The following is a 25,413-nucleotide window of genomic DNA, read 5'->3' as shown; positions in this document are numbered from 1 at the left end:
AACGAGACACAGGGTGATCTGCTTAGGGGGAGGCTTTGTATGGAACTTGTTTCAAAGAATATCCTTACGAAGAGTATTGGATAAAGTACATGGAGTAGTATGGAAGTTATAAGACCATTAATTATGCTAAGTTATGTTATTTAGTTTATAATTGGCAACTGGGTTATATAAAGGGGTTTTTTTTGTGGATTGTACTGTACCTCATACTGCATTCTTCACGAGGGTCATCCCTGTATTTTACAACTTGTAATTCGGTATATCCTTAGAAGAATCAAGGATACAGTCGAGAAGATGCGTGTGAATTAAATCTAAATGATTACAATACGAAGAGATAAACAATAAACTACACAACTCGGTTATTGAAAGAAACTTTGTTTATTATTAGAAGAGGGGGCGAAGGTCTATAGATATTTCAAGTATTTCTTAGCCGTATCTTAGATTTGTACACGGATAATCGAATTTGTAATACTGTAATTGAAGGTCATCTCATGCTTTTCACTTTCTAAATTGTGAAATGGGAAATTTAACGATAGATTTATAGGAAAACTATAAATAAATTACTTCGAATAATAGAAATTTAGCATAGAAAAAAATAATTTTAAAATATATAAATCAGTGAAACTGTTTCGCGTGTTATTTATTTATAAGGGACACCTTCACAAATCATTCTTACGTAACACGAATAAAATACACGTAAAAAAGAGGAAAGAAATACTATAATAGCTAAACATTATCATAGATTGTCACATAAATGCCAATTAGAACGTTACTATATTAAATTTTTCTCTTATAAAAGTCGTAAAGTAATGAGAGATGTGAACAGAAAGAGATTTCAAATGTGTTCGACTGTATAGAAGTGTTTATAAGCGATATAAAAACACATTGATAAAATGGCCTGGACCAAATACAAACTTAGAAAATTTATTTAGAAAAGAGTACTTTAAAAGGGTCTTCATCTTATCCTTTCTATACAGCTCAGACGTGTAGAAAAGACAAGACGAAGCCACTTCTAACGTATTGTCTTCTTGGAGAATTTGTTATAAAGTTTCTACGTTACTTAATATGATAATTATGTATTTATATTAACTCACTTTGTACATGTTACATAATTGATAAATAGTAATATTTATAGTGTGAGAGCTTTCACTTTTTATCAATTTCTAAAACGGCAATTGATAAAAATATTACTTTTTTTTTCGTAAATTAATAAACTTTGGAATTTAATTCAAAGGTTAATTATGATAATTTTTAACATAATTAAACTTTTTATCGACATTTAACACTTTTTGTAAACATTTTTATCGTATCGCATGGACTTTAAACACAGTTTAACAGAAAAGATGAATATGCAAATATCTAAAGTGTTTAATACACCAGAAAAATTTTAAATTATACACAAAAAACAATACATTAAGAAAGAAAAAAAGACAAATCCCGCCAGTCGATCGACATTTTCTATCAATAGATCAATGGGATTATTTGTTAATTGAGGTCAACAATTGACACGTGTTACAGTATAATAAACAGAACTAATTACATAGATAATTATGATAAACAAATAGAAAGTAAATATATTAAATAGTATTACAAAGTCACTTAAAAGAAAGTGATGGAATAAGGAACGTCGTTAACAAAGTAACGTCTGTTGTATAGTATATAGAGGTCATTCGTAACACCAGATACTTACAGACGTTATAAATTGGAGATAACCTTTGTGAATGATTATAAGCAAATTTTCTGCATCAGCAAAATCTTATCATCTCGAGATAAAATATAGATAAAAAGTAAATTTTCCAGTCGTTTCTTATGAAATTCCTCTTATTAACTCTTTCTTTGTAAGCTACTTCTTGACTTTAAATCAATGTTTCTTAACTTGAGATGCGAGTGGTAACGAATTTTTAACCTTTAGACGTGTAATATATAATAATATATATATATCTACTACCAGAGATTAGGATAAACTGAAAAGAATAACACATGCCTGGGAGCTTCACTGCACCTTTAAACACAATTTTCAAGGGGTGCCTGACCGTATTTTGAGTTTTAATGGGTGCCAATGGCTGAACTGGTTAATGCTAAATTAATATTTATTAATATATTCGATTTATTAAAATTATATCAATAAATAATAAGCTTTACTTATTAAATTCATGCAAAAGTAATCTATTCTACTAAACGTATCGGAAATGGAGACACGTTTCCGCACAAAAAATCCAATTAAAAATTAATTGATAAGATTTAACTGTTATAGATTTATGAAAGTGAATTAGTTAAAATTAAAGTGTAAATTATAATTTTAAATTTCTATCGAGTGATATAAATAAGCGAGTGTTTGTTGGATAACCGTGTATAACGCGCAGACACGTCTCGGCTCTTAAACACGTTTCTACAGTAAAATTAACATCGAAAATGACCAAAATAATCTTTCCTCTATCAAATAAACATAATAATATATAGGTTTTAAATAAAATCTTCTAAATTATGTTCGGTTATTCGTTGTCCAGGGAGGAAAACACTTGGCTTCCTGCTAACTTACGTTTGTTCATCATCATCATCATCATCAAGCTACAATTTTTCACTCTTCTAAACTAATACTAGAAAAAAGATTTTTACTGTTTATTTTTAAAATATTTTAATTTTTTAAATCGATATTTTGAATTACTCTAAAGTAATTAGAAATTTACAAAACTTATTAAAACTTTAACCTTGTTTTTGAGTTGGCAGCAAAAAAACACGTGTTTTATTTTCATTTTTTGTGTGTTTATTACTTGATATAAGTTGTAAATAAGAGTTATTTATGACTTTCTCTATCAATCTTACATCTTTAAAAATATAAATATTGAAAAAATATACTTAATTAGTATGAGAAATAAAGGAACATTTATTCATAAACAGTCGCTATTTGCCTTAAAACATCCCTAAAATGTCTAATTAATTTTATATTGATGCGAGTTCACAGCCTGGCATACGTATTTGTAAAATCTAAGTGACTCGTACAACATGGAATTCATATAAAACGGAATTATCAACAGTGTTATAGGGGGGTCGACTTTTAAAGTGTATTACTTTCTATTAAAACAACCTTAAACAATAAATAAACACGTCGATCTACACTTAAGACACTGTATATATTATATAAAGTTATATTTGGTTTAACGTTAACGTTGAACACGTCACAGGTAATGATGTGTTCAACGTTTTTTTACGAAAGAGGTACGTATGTCATCCGTGACGTACTGTACCACATTCGTACAAGTCGCCGAAGGACAATAGAAGGAAGAATAGACTTTATGTATGATATACGATACTTCAATTGTCAGCTTATAAACAAGAAAAAACATGATAAATTATCGATTGTATTACGCATACGTATAAACAGGACGGCCCTACATACAGGGCCTCAAAAACGTCCTTGCGCTTTACCACATTAGTTAATTTATTGGAAATAAATTTGTGTTTTACCTTCTATTTCTATGTTAACAATAAATAAATCTATCCCGTACTCGCACGCGCTGTTTTTAATGGGCCTTGAAAATAAACTTTACTACGGCCTTCCTAGAGTCATTTATACCGTTTATATGCAATGATATACACAGAATACACTGGGAGGTACTGTCGTATGCAGGTTACAGTCTAAATTGTTAATGTATAAAATACTATATTTATATATTGATTGTATACGCGCTGTACAAAAATAAATGCCACTAGACACGTTTACAATAATCTATAATATTTAATTGTTGTATATATACACGTGAATAGAGAAAAAGTATCCAACAGTTATATATACTTCCATAGTAATCTAATACGTTTAAATTGTGACGTATTGTTTTTCTTTCTCTTCACGTTGAAATAATACTTCCGGAATATGATATAATAATAAACTTTCCGTGTAAAATTTTTAATTGTGTTCTGGCGATTATTAAGCATTACATTGTACCAAAAATGTATTCTATAATACGACTTCTGGTGTTTTCCCAATTAATAACTTCTTAAAATCACAATATATTAATAAGAATTTTATTATTTTGTGCTTTTAAAAATAAAATGCAAATATTTACTCGTAGTATACAATACAAATACAGTAAATGTTGTGTAACCTTATTTTAAATTATGTAAATAAGTCTTTTCTATTCGCCTCTCCACGTGTGTGTTCTATATGAACACATGCTAAATTTGCAGCAGGTAGACTGTAATCTAAAGTGGTATATGTGTTAATACGTAGATCAATACCTATATTTTAATATATATTCTAATAGATTATGATTACTTACGAGTGTTTTTATATTTTTATAATGCCTTGTACTTTATTTTTCATTATAAACAATAATACACGAGGGGGATGTGTTTGTATCAATATAAATACACGTGTCTGTAGTTTTTTTTTTACGTGCAAGTATGATACAAGAGATGACTATACGAGTATATAGCGTATTGTTTATTGCATTGTAACATACTGTATTTACATGTACACGTGTTTAACAACTTAATTAATGGAGGAACAGAAATATTTGATTTATTATAGTAAAATATAATGTTTTATACTTTAACGAACGACAGAAGAGACAAACTGACATATATTTAAATACATGGAAATTATGGGGTATTATAATATAGGAAATCTCTCATTAACTTTAATGATTAAGAGGAGGGAAAGGAACCGGTCTAAACCGGGGGTGGGGAGAAAAATACAAATTAAAAATATTTTGTCGTTTTGTTCGGAATTAAAGAATTGTTTTTCCTGAAAACATCTTCAGAGAAAGCTAAAAACAATTAATTTTCTCATTATTAACTTGGTTTAGAGTTGAATTTTTAATGCAAAAGTTTAGAAAATAAGTTTATTTCACTCGAAAAAAATGTTTTTCTTTTCGAAAATATTAAATCAAATTAAATTTTTCCTCGATTTTCTTTTTGTTTTGCTTTCTTTTCCACCCACCTCCGTATTAGAAAAATATTCAACAATAAAATATAAAATACGTTTACTAAATTACTCCTAATGGACTTTTTTTATATATAGAAACTTTTAACAATAGAAATTTAATATTTAATAAAATAGAAATTGTCTTCTTGTTTTGAAAGGAAAAATTCTAAAACTATTGAATAAAAGTAAATAAATATAACTCTATTATTATCAATTATTTTTTTCTATTAAACAATTTTATTAAGTGTTAAAATATAATATAAGTACATTGGTTGTTTCCTCTATATATCAGCTTTTCGTTCGTCTGTCTGTCTGTACGAATTTATAGAAATTAACCACTTAAACCTTTGTTATACATTACGTAAGAGGTTTCGCTTCTCAACTGGTAGATCGTGGTCACTACGTGTTAAAAGTAGGGTCTAGCCATCCTTCTGTTCAAAACAGTGTCTGTAGAAATTCATCGATCGTTTGTCTGTCGGTACGTTCTTTAAACTGGTTGAATCGAGGTATAATAAATCTTACAACGTATTGTCATTTCGTCTATACCATAGAAAACACTATACCTGGTGTATTTTCCTGGTTAATATGTTTTTAATTCTCTTTTTTTATACGGAAAATACGGAACAATTGTTAGAGGCAGTTAACATTTTATATTTATGTGTATTTTACCGAGTCATAGGTTTAGTAATCTTTACAAACAATAATAAAATTGCTACAAAGTAATGATTTTATATTCATTTAAGTAAAGATTACACAAAATTTGATACTTTAAAAGCTATTGTATACCGCTTAAAATGTAAAAAAGAAGAGGATTATAAATTACCTTTGTAAATTTCAGTGTAAAGACTGTAATTTCAGGTATAAAATTACTTGAAAATGTATAAGGGTTTCGTTACTTGAATTTAAGTTAATAAACACGTCAATTAAAAATAAAGTTTTGTCACTTCGTTTTTTTCAAAAGAAACTTCTGTTTTCTTGTGTTAAACGATGTGTTATCGATAAAACGAATTCTTTAGATAAACAATTATTATGTTACATTCGAGGCAGCAACTTTGGGGTGTCACTATTGAAAAGTCAGTACAATAACAAAACTAGGTTAACGATAATAAATAGAATTTATATATCATTTATCAATTAAAAAAGTAAACGAACAATTATTTATTATGACGTCTTCACAATACCAGGCTGCAATTTTTATCAGTCGAAAACTATTATAAACTTTTAATTGCCTTCCATTAACATTTACATCTATTACCTTTAATTATTATCTTTTGTTATGATAATCGATACATAATTTACTATTCGTATTAGATGGTGCGAGGCCCTAAACAATTAGGCCTTTGTATGAATAATTGTAGAAAATCTAAAGCTCATTTCACACGCAACAGGGGATTCGGAATCAGAGGATATCCGCCTTCATTAATAAACAATATTGAATGATTTGTTTTCCTTAATAATTCTTCATAATAAACTATATGAAAAGTATTAGAAGGTAGTTCAGTGGGCCATAGATCTCTTCGTATCCTCAATTCGTTATAAGATAATTATAAAATCTAGGATCCTAAAGGGTAAATGTGCCAGGCGACGTGTCAATTGCATGTGTGAGGCCCAATAGGGCGAATTTTAGATAAGGAAACGATCTAAGTATCTTTATGTTATACCAATGGGCAAGTGGTTCCGTTCCCTGAACACTAGTAGGTTGGCTAGAGGAGCACCTCCACGTGGTCAGAGGAGCTCCACGTGGCCAGAGGAGCACCTCCTCTGTTCACGTGGAGTTTTTCGCATTGTAAATAAATAAAGTTATCATAGAAAATTTTAAACATTCTCAAATTATTTATTACTGTTTAAGAAATTGGCTGGTGATAAATTATTCTTACAGGCCCTATACAGTAGAATATTTATATTAGTGCGTAGAGTTTTGATTTCCACTAGGAAACGGCAACAAAATAATCGAAATTAAACACGGTTTACACTATACAATTCTTTTTTTGATCAATTAACATTATATATTTTCTTTTAAATTACAATTGTTTCCCCATCCCTTACGTATATTTCGGCCAGATGTATATAAATAGGATTACTATTATTTAACATAGTTTTATAAAATGGAACGGCTCGACAACGTTTAATATAATCATTTAATTGTTTATACTTTCCGTCCACAAATAGAGTTTCGAAGGATTATATATATATTTTTTTATTAATTTTAAAAATATAGCTATTTATTTTGGGCTGAGAGAGAGCGGGTGTTTTTTTTTTACACAGGATTCTATCATTTTCATACAATTTGCATCCCAATTAGAATCTTTTCCACGCTTAATTACTGTCATTCTGTATCAACAAGTCGATCTTTGACTTTAAAATACAATACAATTAGCATATACAGTGATATTTCCCGTAGACCTTCGAGACAATCCTTTACGAATTTAACTCCTATTACTAAAAGTAGTGTTGGTATTAACATCTAAGGACTTTTTAACTTTTATTTTTTAGTTTGTAGAAAGCCATTCTAAGGCTGAAATTCAAGTGAAATTTCGTGGCATTTAAACAATAATAATAATAAATAAAGAATTGCCATGTCAATTGTAAATCCCGAAATTATCCAAACACACGATACTTTTCAACTTGAAAGTTCCGTATCGATCAATAACGTAAGAGAATAGTTTAAATGTTTACATGAGAATACGGTTGAAATCTTACGTCCCTTTGCATTCTCAACGACAAGACGGGATCAAAAGGCTTTAGAACAGAATCGATCCCATTTCTGGTGTCACTTTGCACCGGCAACTCTTCGAATTCGTTCACTCTGGTATAATTCTCTTCGTTGGTGTAATGTTCTCTGTTTCGAAAATCCTCTTCGGGAGGAGAAATCTGAGTAGTAGGGACAGCAGAATTGGTTACTGTAACGCTAGGAACATTAGAATTCATGGTATATGGGTATAAGAATGGACGACACGCTTTAGGATAGACTACGGAGGAATTAGTGAAACGTTGACGTAACATAGGCGACCAGGATATATTATTATAGTTTGACTCTTCCTCTCTCCTTTCTTCTCCTCTATTTTCTCTGTCCATCATTTCGTAGAGTTTATACTCAGTTTGAGCTGTGTAAAAAGAAAAGTTATTGACTTGTGACTTTAGAGGAAGTCAAAAATTTAAAAAAATAGATCGATATTAATACTATAACACTGAAATTCTTTCTGCAACTCGATAATACCCTATGGTGTTCTGTCGAGTCCTAATATAATCGAGAACGGATAATCCCTGTTATACGAATTCTTACCTTCAATCAGCTTATCGTAAGCTAGCTTGACGTTAAATTTGCACTCTTTAAGAATGGCGTAGACGTATAAATTCATAGTCTTATCGTTAAGTTTGAAGGCATTAACCAGTGTTTGCAAGGCTTCTCGAATATGCCTTCTGTTGGTCGAACCGATTTCGTCTGAAACGTACAAGCACTTCGTTAGAGTATTTCCTTATAAAAATATTGTTTATTTACATTTAAATCGTTTAATAAAAGCATCCAATTAAAGTAAACATCGACTCGAAGCGCCTTTAAAGTAAACGAAAGGGTGAAAAACTACACCAACAATTTAACAAAGGAAATACCTTCGTTGGAAGAATTGGTTTCGATTTCCGAACTTTCTTCGTTTGTGGAATTGGATTCTGTCGAAAATACTGGATCTTCGTCGGCGATAATTCCTCTGGCTTCGTCTAAGGCTACTTCGCGCCTTAAGGCTACTTTTCTCGCCATAAGTCGTTGCCTGGCCACAGTTAGACAGCATTTCTCGCAAACACAGGATTTATAATCACAAAACCTTTTATAAAAAGATGGATTATGATTTTTTTATATTANGTATATGCATCAGAGTTAATTTAGTTTTTATTTTACATATAATTTAAAAAATTTTATTTAAATATTACAAACTAAAAAATGAATGATTTATGTATTTACATACAGGGTGCAACATAATACAGTAAAGAACTTTAAAGATATATTATGTTTAAACTATTTAAAATAAAAGAATGAGCTTGTTGTATAATAATCAGTAATACTTCAAGTTTTTATAGATGTTTAAAAATTTTCAATGTGGTTTCTGCCATTTATATGGCACACATCCTGTTGAAATTCTAGTTCCTGCCACATTTTTCTCAAGAAGTCCTCATCCACAGAAACAAGGGCATTTCTTATTATTTCTTTTAGTTGTTGCACATTCTGCAGCATAGATAGCACACAGACATTCTTTTACAAAGCTTCAAATGTAAAAGTTTAGATGTTATGATCTATGGATCTGAGTATGCAGGCAATGACTCCTCTGTATTCAATTCATTGTTATGGGAATGATTAATTCAAAGAAATCTCCAATGGCTTTGAGATAATTGGGTGGAGCTTCATCTTTTTAGAATATCACATTGTAAACATCTAGCTGGGGTGTGAGGAAGTTCCTTAATTAATATTTTGAGATAGGTAATTCTATAGGGATTAGCTAATTCTAGGGAGATAGCTAATCCTAAAGGATCTTCAAAGAAAAACAGTCCATAAATCTAAGATCAGCTAACAACACAAAACACATTGCATTTACGAGGGTTTTATTGTTGTTCGATAATCAAATTAAGATAATGTAAGAGTTTCATGAAATTTTAACACACAGCCTTCTTTTTCTGGACCTGTAAAAGTTGCCATTTTCTTTAACATTGTGCTAGCACCACCACAGCTGTATGTACTACAGTCTTGTGGGAAAAAAACTTGAAGTGTTACCGATTATTTTACAACAAACTTCATTATTGTAATTCAAATAGTTCAAACATAATAAATCTTCAAAGTTGTTTATCTGTTATGATATACCTTGCATATATGCACATATATTTCTAATGATTAATGGCCTGTTTTTTATGATTTTTCAGTTCTCTGTCAATTCCATGATTTTTGCATCTGGAACATTTTGGGACTCTCTTGGAGCTTATAGGCACTGGTTTGGAACATTTAGGTGGATTTTCGCGGCTTTCGTTTCTATCGACATTATTTTCTTCGTTTCTGACAGCTGCCGCCATTTCGGAGTTTCCGAGGGAAAAAACAAGATATTTTTTTCCCTTATTAATCAGGAATATACGTGTAATATACGTCTCGATTTAGGGAAAAAACTGTGTTAAAGTAAGTGACGTGAAGTCGTTACGAAGGAAAAGTCTCCAATGTCACAGGTTCTTGCAGCAATAATGTAATTGGCTCAGGGAGAGTTGTCGTTCTTCAACGTTTGATAATCTGAATGAAAAATAAAAAAGAAAACAAATAGAAATAAGTTCTTTAAATGTTTTAAAAATTTAAATTATATAGGCTATTTTTATTTACGGTTATTAAATTATATACTGCCTGTTCTGTCTAATGTCACACCCTTTCTGTAGTCAGTTTAAAAATGGACAATTTGGCACCTATACAAATCAACGGTATTAAAATTACACCTTTATAAAGTAAATATTGCGATGTAAAGTCACATATATTAATTAATTTTAGTTCCATTTTTAATAACGTAACAGTAATCTCAATTCCTTAATAAATGCAACCTTAGGTACTTAGATTAAAAAATAGCTTTAAAATAATTAATTTGGGTTCTACACATGGCTTTCACTCTGCACTAAAAAGCCATTTTAATCATATTCATCGTAGATTCGAATAGGCTCATAATGGGGATGGCCGAATGACGAGGATCCGGGACAGACCACCCTAAATATTTCCTAGTGTTTTCCGACTTTCGGATTCGAACCCGGTCCCCCAAGGCTATAGTTGGCCGCCTATAGTCTTGGGAGACTTAATCGCCTCGGCCTTATACCGCATATCTTAATACTAAATAGTATTATTCATTTATAAATGATAAAATAGCCAAAATTCTACATTGATAAATTATAAAAAGTGACAGACCGAATAATTAATAGCCCAACTTAGTGTTAGGCAGAATGTATAATTCATTCCTTACACTATTGACAACCACGAGGAAGTACAAAAATAAATACAAGTCTATAAAGGTTATAATGTTAAAGCAACAGAACTAAAAAAGCATTAAATGAAAGTTTCTAGCATTCATCGAAGGTCTCAAAGTGAAGAATTTTTATCTTTATATAAAATCAAAAACGTAATTCGAAATAATTAATTTACTTTTAGCAGCAAACAACTGTTAATTAAGCATTGTTTAATTAAAAAAGGGCCTTTCATTCGTCCGCACAAAAGACTTTTTCGTCCAATTCACTCTCACAAACAGGTCTTACAGCATTTAATTTTAAGCATTTATCCTTAAGAAACTTTCATTAATTTCAAATGGATGCTTANAAAAATATCAAGAAAAAATTATTAATAAATTGTTTTTAAATATCTAATTTTTAACAAATTTTACTGTATAATTTATAAGGGAAATATTCTATATCAGAATAACTGATATCTGATAATTGTTTATTTCAGCTGGTTCATTGAAAGAATTTGGACGATTGCTATCGGCAATAGAAGATGAAAGAGACAGAATGGTCAGTTTCGTTAATTATTAGTGTAATATTTCGAGTTTAAAAAATATCGAAGAAAACCAAATGTTATTCTAAAAATGTCCATGTGTATAATTAGGTTAATTACATTAATAATTTTCAAACTGTTAAACTACAGGTAGATGTGCCAACATCTGTTACAAATTTTAATTCTTAATAAATTTGAATTAAATAAATTATAGTTGTTCTGAAAAAACAGCTGTTTTGGATGGAATTTGACACACAACACAATTATCCATTAAATGCATTGTCACATACTGTACAGTACATGTACACGTTCAGATTTTGAGCAGAAGTTGATCCACATATATAATAATTTATTGTTTAGAGTATAATCAAAGCAATAATTTCATTGCATTATGGTAAAATAATCACTAAATTTGTTATACTATTGCTATGTAATATATGTGAATTGAAATATATAATTGTTATTTTGGCAATTTATGTTAATTATTTAACCTGATCTCTGTTCTGTCAGTTACCTTAATTTTTCTTTATGTAGTTGTGTGCTAAAGTGCATTATATTTTACATACTTGTGTCTGTCTGCTTGTTTTGAGTTTACAGATCTGTTTAATGATAACTTGTATTTCAGAATGTTATCTGATATGTGAAATATTAGTATATAATACTTTTATTTTTATTTTCTTCCTCTGGACAGTATGTGGGTGGACGATTCCTACACTGATTGGTTAATCTGTAAATATTAGAATATTTTACTTTTAGACTGTGTTTTCTTAAAGCCATATATAAGACCTGAAAACATTTAGAATTGTATTGTAAAACATAGTATAGCAGTTTTTATATTTATTGAATTCATTAAAATACTGCAACTGCTGTTATGTCGTCATCCTGTCTAATTGGAATAATTAAACATAACATTCACAATTAATATGGACTTAGTAGCAAAAGAAATATTTATTTATATAGAATATAACTAATTTAAGACATTTCAGATGAAATTGGAAGAAATTTAAAAAATTTCAGTTTTTAAAATTTCAGTTTTCAAAATTTAATATTTTCAGTTTAGTTAAATATACACATATAAACATTAAGTATGTATCTACATATGAATAATTCATTCAGCTTTTATGAATAATTGTTTAGTTAAAAACAAATATTTCTCAAACAACTGTTTTACAAATTAAAGTGTTACAAAAACTTTAGACAGAAACAAAGAACAAAAAAACAAATCAGAATGAAAAAAATAGGTATTGTATATCTATTTTTTCAATTCTGATTTGTTGTTTTTATTCTAAGTGAACAAATAAATTACTGCAAAATGCAATTCACTGATCTGTAAAGTAATAAAAGAACTAGTTAAATGAGAAAAATTTACATTAATGGCTGGACTAACATTTAAAAAACTTCATTTAAATTTTAATTACTGAGGATGCACTGACAAAATGATTATATTCAAAAAATTAAAGTTTTTATCACAGTTTAACAACAATAATAAAGTTTTTGCATTAAAATAATTTTATAAAAGTCATACATATTTATTTAATGTTTTTATTCTTAATAGTTGGAACATTCCCAAGTGTGCTTCATTGATCCTATAGAATCTTTTCGTAAAGAACAAATTGGAGGAGCAAAAGTAAGTTATTTAAATTAGATAATTATTAAAGTTGTTTTATCAGTATTAAATCTTTGAATATGTACAAATATGATGATAACATTATCAATTTTTATTTTTTTACAATAATTTAAATATTATTTTTATCTGCATAGAAAAATATAATCATTAATAATTATACAAAATTTCTAATTTTATTTATTTGGCATAAGAATTTTCATCAAATAGCTAAATCCTATTTTATTGAAGAGTCAACATAAAATAAATAAATAACAGTTAAAAATTTATCAATAAAATAAAATATTTTATTATTAGGAAGTGAAAAAGAAATTTGATAAAGAAACCACAAAGTTTTGTCAGTCAATGGAACGTCACTTAAATCTTTCAACTAAAAAAACAGAAAGTCAGTTACAAGAAGTAAGTAATTTATTTCTACAATTAGTTACGTTACAGTTCTAGTTTATGAATATAAATATATCTTACAAACAGAATTGAAATTCTCTATTAAAAAAGTTGATACTTGACTGCCTCTTTTTTTATGTCTTCATTGCTTATATTTTTCAGAATTCTGTTTCAGATAATAATTATCTCTTTGTTTGTTTTTGAATGTGTATCTGAATTACATAACAATTTTTATTAATGATATGCAATATGCCACTGGAACAAATTCTAAATTATTTACTGCTTTGGAAAAAATTCAGGATGCATTCTTAACATATATCTTGGAGTAATTTAAATATGGCAGCATTGTGAACTTAAATGAACTTTTTACAAAAACATTCCATGTAATGATAAGTAATTATTAGTGATGTAACGAATATTCGGTTACTATTCGGTATTCAGCCGAATACCAAATATTTAATCACTATTCGGCCGAATACCTAAAAACAGGAGTTATAAACAACAAAAACACAGTAAATTAATCATTTTGGTATTTAGAGTTAATGTTATAGAGTTAGTGTTGTTTGTTTATATTTATTTATAACCTGTAACATGCACAAAATAAAAAAGAAAATAATATTAGTCACATGTATTNCGTTACAATTGGCTTTTTCAGATGGACTTTTTCAATCGAAATTTCTAAAAAATTCAAAATTTCCGTCGTTCCAAGAATTAAGAAAACAATTTTTTTTTTTTTTAAATATAAAAGTAAAATTAATTTATCGAATAAAATAAATAATTAAAAGGTGAACAAGGGACGAGAGAAAAGTTATGTATTGTTGCGTGTGTATAGTCGACCAGACAATACATTTTCTATAATAAGTCCGATACACTCTCCTGTTACAGTTACACGAATAACCGTTCGTAACATACTTAAAATGCGCCGTTACGTTTCATATCCGAAACTTTTTTGCTTTTTTTAATGCTCAAAATAACATGTTCAATAGAAAAAATAAAGTATAAAATGTTTAAATATCAACATCACACCTTTATCGCCAGTGTTATTCTAACTGTATCCCGGTGTAGACCAGGAGTAAAGAACCTATGTAAAGAAAATTCATCCGGCACGTAACGTATCATGCGATTTCCATTTATCATCTGTCTTTTTCAATTATCCTATTGTTTTATCACCCGATCACCCTTTCTTTCAATCAGCTTCTTTACAATTATTCTAATTGAAGTATATTAGTTTAATTTCTTTAAATATCGTTATTTAAAGTCTAAAACTTTGGCAACCGTAAACATTTTTAAAGCTAATTATGCTTACTACATGGCATGATGGCGTCACTTTATAGTCAATTACACTTTACTTTGAGTGACATCTATCAGTTACATAAGTACTTTTCAATCTATTTTAATACGCGAAACTCTTATAAAAAGCTTACAAAATTCTAACACTTCAACTTAAATATATATATATATAAGAAAGCATATTAAAAATAAAATAAAATACCTACGATNCCTGGTGATAACGGAGAAAAGAGACAGATAGGACGTCGATATAAGTCACAGTTAAGATTTCACAGATTTGAGACAGCTTGATAGCCCTAATGGCCCCAGGCTTTCGCCCGTGCACACTAAGTGACTTTCATTACAAGCATTTAGCTTTCCGAAGTCTATGACAACAATTGTTTGGCATTGACGGCCGCGAATTTCGCGGCAATAAGCTGCTTCGACTCGTTCGATTATGTTATTGACTAAATTTCATATTTATTTTCACATTTTCACTTCGCAGTCCTTCTCTGTTCTTTCTCCGTTATTTACACGTGTATCACTTCGTGGTCCTTCTCTGTTCTTTCTCCGTTATTTACACGTGTAGGACATTTCATTGTTATCCACATTTGATATCATCACTTATCACATACTGCCATGACGCTCTTGTCTGTCCGCTTCAACTGTCAAGAATTAACGCGATTGGTGAAGCGTAGTGACAACGGGCCAATAGAGAGTGGGGTCCTTGCCATAATGCGGTTTGCGCGCCAATATTCGTACGTGCGATAATCGAGCAGAATAGTTTGGCCGAATATTCGGCTATTCGGCCTGAGGCCGAATATACTATTCGTTACAACACTAGTAATTATGTATTAACATTTTATTGTCAAATATTTAATGATTTTCTCTTCTGGTCATGTTGTTTTCAGTAGTCTATCATTTCTCATTATATTGTAATTAATCTAACTCCAGATATTAAGTAACTCTGGTGATCTGTATCCATTTTCATAATGGAGTAAGTTAAAAAGTTTGTCTAAATTACTCTCAAATAATTTTAAATTATAAAAAAAATTAATCTTATACTTGAACAGATAAACTGAATTGATTTAAGATTTGATGTTTTAACATCAGAATTTAAATCTATAAGAGCATTTGTATAGTTTTTAATAGCTCTTATTTATGCTCTGTTTTTGCCAAAAGTTCTTAAAAGTTATTATTGGAATATCATGTTTTCTTGATTCTAATGTGCTACCAAATGTAATGTGCATCTGAATGTGATTTACAAGATGTTGAAACCCAAAAAAGTTTAGCTTGCAAATGTAATATACACTCTATACTGAAATTGCAGCTGCAAAAAATTAATGCAGTTTTTGAAAATTGTTTTATTTTCATGTTTACAGTATGTCATGTGTCTGCATTTTTGAATGTATTCATTTATGACTGTTATTAGATACAGAGATGTACAGACTAATACAAAATTATCATCAAAATTACCATATGATCATTGTTTTAACAACAACATTTCAAGTCAATATACACAAGCATGAAATTTACTAGATATGTAGTATCACATTGAAATACTTATGTACATGATTTTTCAGCACAGTAGATAATACTCTGCTTAAGCATAGCTTTATAGATGATTCATCAACTGAGCATCTTTCTCTTGGCTTGCTATAGTTCAAAAGACTACCAAACTATTCCTAAACCAAAATTAAAACCAAAGTAATTAGTGGAATATGCATCATGTCTATATAAATTATGGGGAAGAGTGAAAAGCAAATGATGTGAATGAGATTGCATTAAATCAACTTTGTGCCTGATTCTAATGTATGCATGAATTTTTGAGACCAGAAAAGTCCAAGAAAGGAGCATATTAGAATCAAGAAAACATAGTATTTTACTGTGTGAAATTTATAATTTTATAAATTAAAATCGCGATAAAATTTTTTCGCTCGGGAAAAAANGCATATTAGAATCAAGAAAACATAGTATTTTACTGTGTGAAATTTATAATTTTATAAATTAATCATTTTTATTTAATAGGCAGATGCTAGTTTGGAATTAGAGCAAAGACATTTTTTTCAAGCATCTCTTGATTATATTATATTATTACAAGAAGTGCAAGAAAGAAAGAAGTTTGAATTTGTTGAAACAGTAAATATTTTAATATTTCTTTCATAAATAATAATTCTAAATTATACATAAATTCTTTGTCTAATCTTTAGCTTTTGAGTTTCATGTATGGATGGCTAACATTTTATCATCAAGGTTAGTTTAATTTTTTATAAATTTATAACTTTTATTTCCTTAAAATTTGTGTAAAGTTACAAATTACTCAATACCATATGACTTTTCGGAACATTTCATAAATTTAGCCATTAATATATATAATTGTAATTGGTTTTTTTAAATATTTTTTTGTAGGTCATGAAGTTGCAAAAGATTTTAAATCATATTTAACAGATTTACAAATTAGATTACAAAGGGTAAGAATGTTTCTGTTGAGTTACTTTTTTTTTATGTTAAAGTGATTTAAATAATTTATTTGGTTATAAAATAACTAATAGAACTTTAAAATAATTTAACCTTTCTCCTTAATTGATACAGTTTAACTTATATGTAATTAAGTAATTAAATTGTTTTCTTCATAGACAAGAGAGAACTTTGTAGCAACTCATGATGAAGCAGAACAGTTAAAACAAAAAATGCTTGAGGTAAATTATTCTTTACAAATACAAAGAATACTTTATTGTATAAAAGATGGAATAATTTTTAGAAATATTTATCATCAGCTTGGAAAANAATAAAAAATAAAATAAAATACCAGCAATTGTTTGTGTTTTAAAGGGTATCCGGAGTGAAGCACCGTTGGACTGTCCGATAACACAAGCTGAATGTCCAATCTCGTATACAGTAATTCGATACAGTTTGGTCCGGCGGAATTCCGTACATCCCTGGACGGAATCTGAAGATTCCGCGAAACTTAGTTTGACAAACACAGCATTGTATTGTTCTGGTGTCGTTTGTATAGAACTGATGACACGTGCCTTATGCTCCGATAATCCGGGTGACGTTTGACTACGTCGATTGCTAAAGTAATCCAGATGGCACAAGTATCCAAGAGACGGGTTCTTATATTCTAATATCCAATAGTGGATTCTACTGCCTCGACACAGCCAACTGACACTTTAAATAGTTCTTAACTACCGCCATCTGTTAACGGAATAGTAAATACTTTTAACGATACTACGCCATCTATTTCGTAATTGTTTTTTCTTTTTTTTTTTTTTTACTTTCCCTTCTCTGTTATAATATTATTTACCCTATTTAAAGCTTAATAACTCGTGCGGTTTTTGTCAAAAATTTCTGAAATTTTGCGTATTAAAGAATTGGTGCTATTAAATTTTGGTGGTTAACGGTCGAGGTTCCGAATTAATAACGATTTTACTGGTTATTAGTATTTACAACTGTTTATAAAAGTCACCCCTACCTTGAAAATTAAACTTTTTGCCATTTATAATAATTAAAAATATCGTAACAGATGGCGCCCTGCACGCAGTTTTAAACGTTATCGGGAAAGTCAAGCAACTTGTTGCTGGATATTATTCTTCTCTTAGTTAGAAGTAAGTAACTCGGATATTGCGCACTGCAGGTGTTGTGTCTTGTTTTTAATATTGGGCGATAGCGACTAGGCAATGGGGCTGCGTGGTAAGACGTGATGGAAATGATATGTGACGTGGTTAGTAGTTGTATGTATTTTTTGTTTTATACGTGGGAAATAATGCCTTTCGGAAGTTCTCTTAAGAGTAACTGGCATCTATGGAGACAGTTACTCTTAAGAGAACTTCCGAAGACGTAGAGAAAAACCGGAAAACTCCACGTAGACAGCCCATCCTTCAGTGGCGCGAATCCACGACCGAACTCCTAGTGTTCAGGGAACGGAACCGCTTTTTTTTAAAATTCTTTCCGCCCTGTGAGCACTAAGAGGATTTTTTTTGCAAGCCCATTATGGGTTCGGCCAGCCCACAATGGGCTGCCGGGGGGTGAGGGACGGGGTTCGACATATCTGAACGGACCACCGCCCCGAAAAATTCTTGGGGATTTTTGGCCCCGTTTGGATTCGAACCCGGGTCTCCCAGAGCGTTAGGCTGCCAGCTTGACCGCTCGGCCATCCGGCCGCGAACGGAACCGCTTGGCTACTGGTGGAGCCAGGTGTTGTGTTGTATTTCATTTGGTTTGATACCTCTATTTTTTTTATTAAATAATAGTGTGCAAAGTTTCAATGCTGCCAACCTTCGCCGTAACTAGGCAGATGCAACAGGTGAACATGCACAGGGCCCACTTGGAAGGGGAGCCGAAAATACATGTGTTTGTTTTATTGTTATTCTAAACCTAATTAATTAAGGGGCCGAAATGCTAATGTTTTCTCAGGTCACTGGAATGGCTAGTTACGGCACTGCTGCCAACTGTGCTGAAATGCTAAATTACGATTAGTATGAATCAAAACCGAATATTTTAGAAGTGAAATACATGAAATTTGTCTTAATTTATAATGGAGTTTTTAAATTATTGTTTCTAGTTAAGTATTAATACTTAATTATGCCCCAATTTACGTGATTATCGGTCGGAAGTCGGGTTCGCTCCGAAAAGTACTTCGTACGTAGACCCTCTGCTTAACTGATTTATTGACCATCAGTGAACCTTTAAGATGCGAAAGATCCTTGCTCGCGTAGCCAAGGGTGGAGAGCAATCTGTCGAAAGTTTCGAACTTTCGGTTATCTCTTGCTTTTTTGGTATATTTCAGTACCAATAGCCGGGAACTCTGCCAAGTATAAGTCTAAGCACCGGAGAATGAAGATTGAGGTGATGCTGGTTAGAACGCTGGCCATCCAAAATACTCCATACTAATCTACACGATGTTTCTCTTTCGAGCCTCGGATGGTGGGCTTGATGATTCGCTCCTGCTCCCTAATTCTGCCATCAGCGCATTGGCGACTTTGTTCTCCTGATTAGATCCATCGGATCCTTTAGAATCCATTAGATCTTAAAGGTTCACTGATGGTCAATACTTTAGTTAAGCAGAGGGTCTACGTACTGATCACTTTTGGGATCGACTTCCGACTGTAGATTTGATTTATACTACTCCTATTTTAACATTTCAGCACAATTGGCAGTATTGAAACTTTTCACACCATTATTTAATAAAAAGAGCGGTCTCAAACAAAATTAAATAAAACACAACACCTGGGTCCACCAATGGACAAGCGGTTCCGTTCCGTGAACACTGGGAGTTCTGTTGTGGGTTCGCGCCTCGCAAGGATAGGCTGTCTACGGGAGTTTTCCGTAGACAGCCAATCCTGCATAGCCCTAGGCTGCATAGGTGCCAGTTACTCTTTAAAGACCTTCCGAAAGGCATTATTTTCCACGTATAAAACAAAAAATACATACAAATACTAACCACGTCATATCATGTCCATCACGACTTACCACGCAGCCCCATAGCCTAGTCGCTATCGCCCAAGATTAAAAACAAGACACAACACCTGCAGTGCGCAATATCCGAGTTACTTCCAACTAACAAAAGAATAATATCCAGCAACGAGTTGTTTAACTTTCCCGATAAAGTTTAAAACTACGTGCGGGGTGCCATCTGTTACGGTATTTTATTGTTAAAAACTTTTTATATTTTTAATTATTATAAATGGTAAAAAGCTTAATTTACAAGGTAGGGGCGACTTTTATAAACAGTTGTAAATACTAATAACCAGTAAAATCGTCATTAATTCGGAACCTACTCGAGATACGACACACGACTCTTCCTTTATCTTCTCACCCCTCGACCTTTAACTACCAAAATTTAATACAACCAATTCTCTAATACACGAACCTCTATGCAAAATTTCAGAAATTTTCGACAAAACCGCAGGAATTAGCTTTAATTAAAGAGGATATATAATATTAACTACCGCCATCTGTTAACGGAATAGTAAATACTTTTAACGATACTACGGCATCTACTTTGTAATTCATTTTTTACCTTCCCTGTTGTCAGGGCGGTAGTTAAGAACTATTTAAAGTGTCAGTTGGCTGTATCGGAACAGTAGATCCCACTATTGGATATTAGAATATAAGAACCCGTTTCCTGGATACTTGTGCCATCTGGATTACTTTAGCAATCGACGCAGTCAAACGTCACCCGGATTATCGGAGCCGTCACGCACGTGCCATCAGTTCTATACAAGCGACACCAGAACAATACAATGCTGTGTTTGTCAAANAGAAATACAAACGAGCATACAACTGTTTTAATCTGTTAAGTGTTAAAATATATAAGCATATACAGGGTGACCATGATTAAACTTTCCTGTTCGGAGCACTTTGTAGCTTAATTAATAAGCAGACTTACACCAAAATTTATATACAGACTATGCAAAGGATGCAGAAAAATATTTAGCAAAAGATTTCACTAGATGCACTTTACAGGAAAGTACACGAAACAAAACAACCAAAACATATTTATTTGTTTTGCAAGATACATTGCTTCAGCAGAGGCTGTTTACTTATATAGGGAATGTTGCTCAATATGTTCCCCATTATTCAGGTGTAAAATTATTCATAATGTTTAAAATAACAGATTAAAATGTCAGTTTAAGATTGATGTTCATTATTTACTGTGTTTCATTTCAAGTATTTTCCTATAAAGCACACCACTAGTAGAAGTTTTTAAACTGAATTATTATTTTTTTTTGCAAAATTCTTTTCTACATTCCGTGCATAGTCAGTATACAGTATACAAATGTTGGTGTCAATCTGTGTATTGGTTACAGTTACAGTGTGCTCTGAAAGAGAAGCCCTAATTATAGCCATTCTGTACTTCCCAAATATCTGTTTGTAAATTAAAGGTGATCATGTTAGTATTTACTTACTTTTAGTTGTTTCTTAAGTTTAAGATTTATGAAGNAAACAATAACAAATTTTTCCGAATGCACCAACTTAATAAAAACACTCGTTGAACCAATTGCTTCATTATACATTTTTCCGAGTTAATTAAAATATTAATTAGTTAATACCGAATTGTATTAACTAAAATATGTTTTACGCTTAATTTTTTACCTTAAAAAGTAAATTTAGTGTTTTAATTTAAAAAAAAAAACCTCTCAATTCAGAAATGCAGAAAGGAAATACCTTACAAATTACTCTACAAATTTGTCTTTTCTCTCAATTCTTTATTATGATAAATAAACACAATGTATGCGGATTGTATAGTCGACCCTCCTATAACACTATTCATTTTTCCGTTTTATATGAATTCCATGTTGTACGAGTCACTTAGATTTTATAAATACATGTGCTGGGCTGTGAACGGCTCACGTATTTGTAAAATCTAAGTGACTTGTACTACATGGAATTCATATAAAACGGAAAAATCAACAATGTTATAGGGGGAGACCGTATTTATTACATTCATTTCTATGTACAACTATTTATCTTTATAGAAATATATAAATATTATAATTTAGATTTACAATATAAGTAAAATACCTAATATTAAGATATTAAAAAAATAAATATATATAAATGAAATGTTTGTCTGTGTTCATTTGTTTGTTTGTTTGTTTGCTATACACTCCTAGGCCGTTCGATTAATTGTTACGAAACTCGGCAGTTACTTTTGTCTTCGATAATTTCTTTTATTACACCCCAAATTATCGATTGGAATTTTATATATCGATTAATTTATGTATACCTTTACACGTTTTACACGTAATTCCATCTATTGAAAAATATTTAACAAAATATTTAAATAAATATAATTCTTACAAACAAAGATAATTTTAAAAAGTATATATTATATCCACCGAATTACTGTGTCAATTATATATTATGAAATAAATACGCCTACGCAATTACTGCGACAGATAGCACAGCAATTGTCTTTGTGGAGTGTAATATTGTTTTCACTTGTACATCATACTTTTCCAATTATCAGCAAATTCGATCTGGCTGTTTTTAACATTAAATACCTTGGAAAAAATTTTCTTAACATTTTAACATTTGGAGAAAATTTCTTAACTTAGCAAAAAAATATATATTACTATTATTATAATTAAACTGTCCTTGTTATGATTGGAAATGGTGAAATTCTTTTGATATTATAAATATATAAAGTTAACAGATATTAACATAAGTATCTATAATATATTATCATACTTCTTATTCATAGCTTGTCTCTTATACATCTGTTGACTGGAAATCTAGCTCTAATGTGCCGTTTTTCCCATATAATAATAATTATTATTCATGAATAAAACATTCTGTCACTTATAATAATTAATATATGATTGATGAAGTACATTTAATTATTCATAGAATTTATTAGAAGTGTTGAAACCTTTGACGTGATAAGATTGAAATACTTGAATGGTATTCTCTATTAGAACGTATTTTATATTATACTGTAATTTTTTATTAGTTTTAAACTAGATGTTTATTCTTCTGATTTGATATTTTGTTTAATATTTTCATTTATTTCCTGTCTTAAATTAATTAATACACGAAATCTGTCGAACAAGAAAAATGTTTTGTATTGTAAAATCACGTTATGTTTCTGTTTTATTTATTTCTTTACGATACATTGTGTATACTTCTTTATACTGTGGATTTTAATGCGAAATTAACTTAAAATTTGCTCTTTTATATTGTCAAATCTGTAATTTTATCTTATAAATGAAAGATAATTTTTAAAAAGAAATGACAATGTAAATATTACTTAATTTATTAAACTCTCTTAAAATTTGAGGAATTCTTTAAAATCTTTAAACAAAGTGATGAACAATGTAAAGACTCTGCTTTAAAAACTATTTGGATTAATCTTTGTAAATACGATAATTTCGGTTAAGTAGAAAGAGTGTGAGAGCTAAACCAAAATCCAATAATTCGATATTCGAACACATTTTTCAGTGGGTAAAAATCGCTCGGTACTCCACAGAACAAACACGAATTTACAGAACAAGTTTTCGGTTAATAACTTTAATTTTACTTAATAATTAAAAATAATTACTTTAATTTTGTCATCCATAAAACTCTGCCTGTCTTCTCGACACAAAATTATACCCCAACCAGTTTGCTTTATCCCCCTACTTAATGCATTAATCGTGGTATATTGCGACCATTCCAAGTCCAGGAAGTGTTTAGACAACACACGTCTGTGACACATTAAGATTTGTTGGAAGTTCACTAGTTGTTATTCGTGTATTTTCAGCAATTTCTTCCTGCAATTTTTTTCCTTTACAGCCTTTTGGATTCCCTCTACATTTTGTATCCTTTAGTTTAAAATTACCCGAATGTTCTATGTTCAATATTTACTTTTTAAATTTTAAATTACTGTATTTGTAATTTCCATTGACAAATATAAATTACACGAATTTTTACTAAGTGATTTATTATGAAATATAGTACTACATAATAAAATCGCAACTGATATTTTGTTTTTATATCTACAGTAATTGGTTTTAAATGTCATTGTTAAAGAAATAATAATACTAAATGGACGTAAGTGATATCGATGTTTACGTAATAACTTGAGTGAAATTAATTTAGCCAAATAGCTTTGTGCTGATTACATTGGAAAGTATGGGTTTTATTTAAATGGAAATTTATACTTTGTTACCTTTATTCGCAACCATTTTAAAAAGAAACTCTTCTCGTAAAACAATAAATCGTGCTTTTATTTGGTAGAGAGGATAGTATGTCCATTTAAATATATATCTATATATATACGTATATCCATCTTACATCGTTTTCGTTATTGCAAATGGTTGTAAAAAACGAATCTGCATAAAACAAGTGTTGACAGGGGCAAAGTGTGACCTCAACACTTTCTTAGAAACCGGTGCAGACGACGGCAAATTTAAGAGAAATTTGCCATTTCGTAATCATCGGCCCGATGATAAACATTTCTAAATTGTCTTCAAACTTTAATTTCGAATTTAAAATAGCACCCCTATTATTTTCGCTCCTGTATATTATTTTTTAACAACAAAAAAATTCTTTACAGACATTTTCTTTTCCTAGTTTCAATTTACTCTATAAAATACCAGGCCAGTGGCGTGCCGTGACATTTGATGATAGGGAAGCTGTGTTTCTGTAAAAAGCCGACTTCCAGGAGTAATCAGTCAGTGATGGTCTAGTGTCTCATTCGTATTCGTTTGTTCGATAAGCCAGTAAAAACCGCAGACTTCTCTAAATGTATTTTTAATTAGGGTAAACTTGCCTAATTCGTACTTGCGCCTAATTCGTACTTCGCTTATATCTCGACTCCGGTAATAGCTATTAGTGTCTCTAGTAGCAAAAAAAGTAAATAACAATCGGTCATATTACCATCTGACAGACAACACGCTGTTACTCTGCTCCCGACAAAAATATTGAAAAGGAAAGTTTTTTCAACTTTTTCTGTAATATTTTTGCACATTTCGTAAGAAATTTCTTCAAATTGGATCGTGTGTAAGTTTTTAACTATCTGTGATGTATTAGTGCGTATTTTTGTGATTTCATCTGAAGTGATAAAACATGCATATCTGTTGTCAAATTTTTTGGTGACTAATGTAAAGTTTGTTCGACTCTTGCGCCTATTTCGTACTCGAGGCATGTTCTTAAAACGTACTGGTACGATTTAGGAAAACCATTTTAGATGAATGTCACAATAAGCTATTACCGATTCGTAAACTTATTTTTTTT

The 25,413-nt window shown here is 30.3% G+C and overlaps 2 protein-coding genes across 4 annotated transcripts; one reads left to right on the top strand and one right to left on the bottom strand.

The window, feature by feature from the left end:
* Positions 1-7,007: 7,007 nt before the first annotated feature.
* LOC111636668 lies at positions 7,008-11,189 on the bottom strand. Of its 3 annotated transcripts, none has more exons than XM_023381956.1 (5): positions 10,269-11,189; positions 9,810-10,181; positions 8,531-8,748; positions 8,205-8,363; positions 7,008-8,025 (listed from the first exon to the last, which is right to left on the bottom strand). In XM_023381956.1, exons 2-5 carry the CDS (start codon positions 9,971-9,973, stop codon positions 7,586-7,588), a joined length of 981 nt encoding a protein of 326 aa, XP_023237724.1. In that variant the 5' UTR covers positions 9,974-10,181; positions 10,269-11,189; the 3' UTR covers positions 7,008-7,585. The 3 variants fall into 3 exon arrangements, with proteins under 3 accessions (XP_023237724.1, XP_023237725.1, XP_023237726.1); XM_023381957.1 differs by having other exon boundaries at positions 8,531-8,739; positions 10,269-11,188; XM_023381958.1 differs by lacking the exon at positions 10,269-11,189 and having other exon boundaries at positions 8,531-8,739; positions 10,096-10,181.
* Positions 11,190-11,329: 140 nt separating this feature from the next.
* On the top strand, positions 11,330-17,483 carry LOC111636670 (rho GTPase-activating protein 26-like). The gene is made up of 7 exons (XM_023381960.1): positions 11,330-11,431; positions 12,970-13,041; positions 13,336-13,437; positions 16,720-16,830; positions 16,902-16,944; positions 17,101-17,162; positions 17,328-17,483. The coding sequence occupies exons 1-7, from the start codon at positions 11,429-11,431 to the stop codon at positions 17,481-17,483; spliced, it is 549 nt and encodes a 182-aa protein (XP_023237728.1). The 5' UTR covers positions 11,330-11,428.
* Positions 17,484-25,413: the final 7,930 nt, after the last annotated feature.

This window comes from Centruroides sculpturatus, unplaced genomic scaffold (assembly GCF_000671375.1).
Source record: "Centruroides sculpturatus isolate CEXI.00-Female unplaced genomic scaffold, Cexi_2.0 scaffold1030, whole genome shotgun sequence".
NCBI lineage: Eukaryota > Metazoa > Arthropoda > Arachnida > Scorpiones > Buthidae > Centruroides > Centruroides sculpturatus.
This window is presented reverse-complemented; position numbering and strand designations above follow the sequence as displayed.

Excerpts from the sequence above, each read along its gene's own strand:
- LOC111636668 (XM_023381956.1), bottom strand. The coding sequence starts at position 9,973 with ATGGCGGCAGCTGTCAGAAACGAAGAAAATAATGTCGATAGAAACGAA. Across the intron at positions 8,749-9,809 it reads GAACTGAAAAATCATAAAAA|TTATAAAAGGTTTTGTGATT; the intron begins ACAGGCCATTAA and ends TAATCCATCTTT. Across the intron at positions 8,026-8,204 it reads TTACGATAAGCTGATTGAAG|CTCAAACTGAGTATAAACTC; the intron begins GTAAGAATTCGT and ends CTTTTTACACAG.